Source organism: Lolium perenne, chromosome 3 (genome assembly GCF_019359855.2).
Source record: "Lolium perenne isolate Kyuss_39 chromosome 3, Kyuss_2.0, whole genome shotgun sequence".
Taxonomy (NCBI): Eukaryota; Viridiplantae; Streptophyta; class Magnoliopsida; order Poales; family Poaceae; genus Lolium; species Lolium perenne.
In genome coordinates this window covers 83,294,274-83,297,563 of record NC_067246.2, presented here as the reverse complement: position 1 = coordinate 83,297,563, position 3,290 = coordinate 83,294,274, and the positions used below count along the sequence as shown (strand labels likewise).

Sequence of the window (3,290 nt, the reverse complement as noted above, 5' to 3'; positions counted from 1 at the left end):
TGCTAAATACAAGGCTGCAGCTGACCAACACCGGCGTCAGGTTATACTTGAGGAAGGGGATTTGGTCTGGGCTATCCTCACGAAGGACCGTTTTCCAGCAGGAGAGTATAACAAATTAAGCCAGAGGAAGATTGGACCGTGCAAGGTGATAAAGAAAATTAATCATAATGCATATAAGCTGGAGCTACCTAGCCATCTTCGAACCTCTGATGTGTTCAATGTGAAGCACCTTGTACCGTATCATGAGGAGCTATCTGAAGATCAGGTTTAAACTCGAGGACGAGTTCTTTTCCAACCCGGGGAGAATGATGCAGTCCGTTTCAGTTATGTACAGTACCACTGTTTCCTTTTCTATTTTTCTTCTCTTTTAATAGGTAGACCAGCATTGTACATCTGGTAGACTTTCTTCTACTAGCTTCTAGAGTGCAGGTGTGGCTTCTTTTGTTCTCCCCTGGTCGCTAGACGAGGGAGGCATGTACTAGACATCACTGAAGATAAACTCACAGGCAGCAGCGCTGCTAGTTTCCCTTTCTTTTCTCTGTTCTTGACGTGCGCCTCTTGGATTTCTTGATCTGCTACTGGTGTTGCTAATTCCCGCTGCATAGCGACGACAAGGCAGCGTTTTCCAGACTATATAAGCCCATGATGATCGATCGATCAATCAACGACCTTCTCCTTGCCGATTTAATTACTTAGTTCGCCGGGCCAGCGGCAGCTGCGGCAGCAGCGTCAGCGAGATCAATGTGCTTCTGAACAAACGCCTCCAAGGTTAGCCTGGACGAGGAAGGCCGCCATGCTGACGTCGATTTCGAAGGCCGCACTGGTGTTGCCCTCGGAGATGATCTTCTCGTAGAGGCGGGTGATTCCGCGGATGGCGTGGTGCAGGATGAGACGCTGCGCGGCGAGCGCGACCTCGAGGTGGACGTTCTCCGGCGTGGTGGCCGGGAGTTCCAGGGCCAACAGCGCGCGTAGGAGACGGCTGCCATGGAGGCCGGCCAGTGCGGCGGGGAGCGCCGAGGCGGGCCGCGTGGGCTGGAGGCGAGCGGCGAGGTCGTCCACCGTCTTGGTGACGGCGACGAGTGTGTCGACGAAGCCGACGACTGCGTCCTTGAACCAGGCGGCGAAGCGGGCGTTGAGCATAGCCACCGCCCCGGCGGCCGCAAGCGCCAACTGGAGGCGTTGCTGCTGCGCGGATGGCAGGCCGGCGTCGTAGGCCATCTGGCACAGACGCCTGCCCGCCTGAACCAGCTCCATGAAAGGCGTCGACATCCCTGGTGACTCGATGTCCTGCGCTCGATCTCGCTAGTTTGCAGGTAGGAGTAGATTGGATTGGAATTGGAGGGGTGGGTTATATAGAAGTAAAAAGTGCATCGTGTTCACATCGCATGCATGCAGTTCGTTCGAGAAATTAATTAGCAGCCTCGGAATGGGAGCCGTCGTAAGCGTGGAGTAACTTGTTTTTTCATTGGAAAAGGGAGATCGAGCGCGCGAGAATTTGAAAAGATAGCGCTCCCACAGCATGCGCTTCCGTTCAACATGACCAATTTTCCTTTCACCATAATCCTCGTGGTACGGTGCATTAACACCGCCTCACCGGTCACCGTGCAAGCTTGCATAGTTGCATGACCTGCAAACAATGCTATGTACTATGGTATAAAACGGCGAGCGCAACGGGTCCTCAACCGCCGCTGAAAACTCCCTCCTGCGCCGCCCTCTTGCCTGCCACACGCACCACCGTCGCTGAGACCGCGCCGCCACCATGCCCCCCCCCCCCCCTCGGCGCAAATCCTCCGGTTTTGTCGGCGTGCGCGCCCGCCCGAGCGGCACGTTCTATGCGAAGATCCGCGCCAGCGGCGCTCGCCTCACCCTCGGCCAGTGGCAGACCCAGAAATTGAGGTTCGCTGGGGTGAACTTTTGCCGTACAAATTCTTTTGGGTACAAACGCAAGTCTAATTAAGAAAACATATTGCCCGTGAAATATTTATTTTTTTGATTATAAATTTATATGGGTTAATTATTGGTTTGCCACTACACCCCGCGCATGACTCAGTTTTGCCACTAGAGCAGAATGGTGCTCAGTTTTGCCACCGCTTCTGGCGCAGCTGCTCTGTCGAGGCCAAACGGCCAGGCTTCAAACGTTTCCGTCTCTTGCCGTTACTGAAAGTGGGGCCGGATCTTACAGGTAGGACCACGCAATGACAATAGGTGAAGACCAAACTACCCCTGCTCCCGCCACACAGCAACACACCGATCTGCTGCACCCACCACCATCCGCGCCCCTGCCGGCACCACCTGCGCCGCCACCACCTGCGCCGCCGCGCGGCCGTCCCGCGTGGACACCTGCTCCACCGCCACCGCCACGCCTCCAGGAGCACCTGCTCTGCCCCCACCGTCTTGCGACGTAGTCGTTCGTTCCGCCACTGCGCCCTCCACCTGCTCGACGAAATGGCTAGTGGCGGCGACGACCTTGGCGAGGCAGGCGTCGGGCCGGAGACCCACCGCGTCCACGATTGGGTTCCCGAGGGGTAAGACTTGTTCCTATTGAGCTTTCTTGTGCAGACATGGAGTGCTCATTGCGTTTGCTTTTGCTTTTGGTGTGCTCATTGCCTCTCTGTTTTTGGTTGATTAGGATGGAATTGCGGTTTTCTTTCCTGGTGAACATTAGAAGGGAGCGATTCATTGTGGATGCAAAGGATCAAAAGAAATTCCAAGGAGGGTTTGATTATCGGTTGCCAATGGATTGTAATTGGAGTTTTAGACAATTTGGCGAGGTAATTTGCGGCCCATATCCTTGGGGTATGCATGATGAAGTGGAATTCAAATACTACGATGGGGGAATTGATTGGGTGAAAGTTAGTAATGATGAAGAGCTCGCTACCATGTTTGCTAAGCATAAGGAGAAAGAGCAATTTCATGTGAGGCTGCAAAATGATGTGGTTGTGCCGGCAGTTGGACCTTCTCGGACAGATTCATGTCGTCGTAATGGCAGCTCTAGCCAGAACAGTTCAGTTAGGGGAGCTTCAGTTAGTGCACGGCGACGTGGTGGCTCGTCAAACATGGGCACCGGCAGTAGGGTCCCAAGAGAAGTGGAGCCTGAATACATCGATGATGAAGAGAGGCTATATTCTGATGTTGTGCAGAATTTACGACGGTCATGTCGGGCTGAAAACCGAGATGAGTGTGACAATGAGGCTTTTGTGATTGATGATGAGGAGGTTGAGGACGAAGACCTTCCAGCTATTGAATGGGATCCTGCAAACTCTCAGATGGAAGAAGGTACCATCTTTGCA

At 53.8% G+C, this 3,290-nt stretch overlaps 1 protein-coding gene across 1 annotated transcript; it reads right to left on the bottom strand.

Annotated features, from left to right (window-relative positions):
• Positions 1-646: 646 nt before the first annotated feature.
• On the bottom strand, positions 647-1,278 carry LOC127338263 (uncharacterized). Its single transcript, XM_051364457.2, has one exon. The coding sequence runs from the start codon at positions 1,267-1,269 to the stop codon at positions 739-741; it is 531 nt and encodes a 176-aa protein (XP_051220417.1). The 5' UTR covers positions 1,270-1,278; the 3' UTR covers positions 647-738.
• Positions 1,279-3,290: the final 2,012 nt, after the last annotated feature.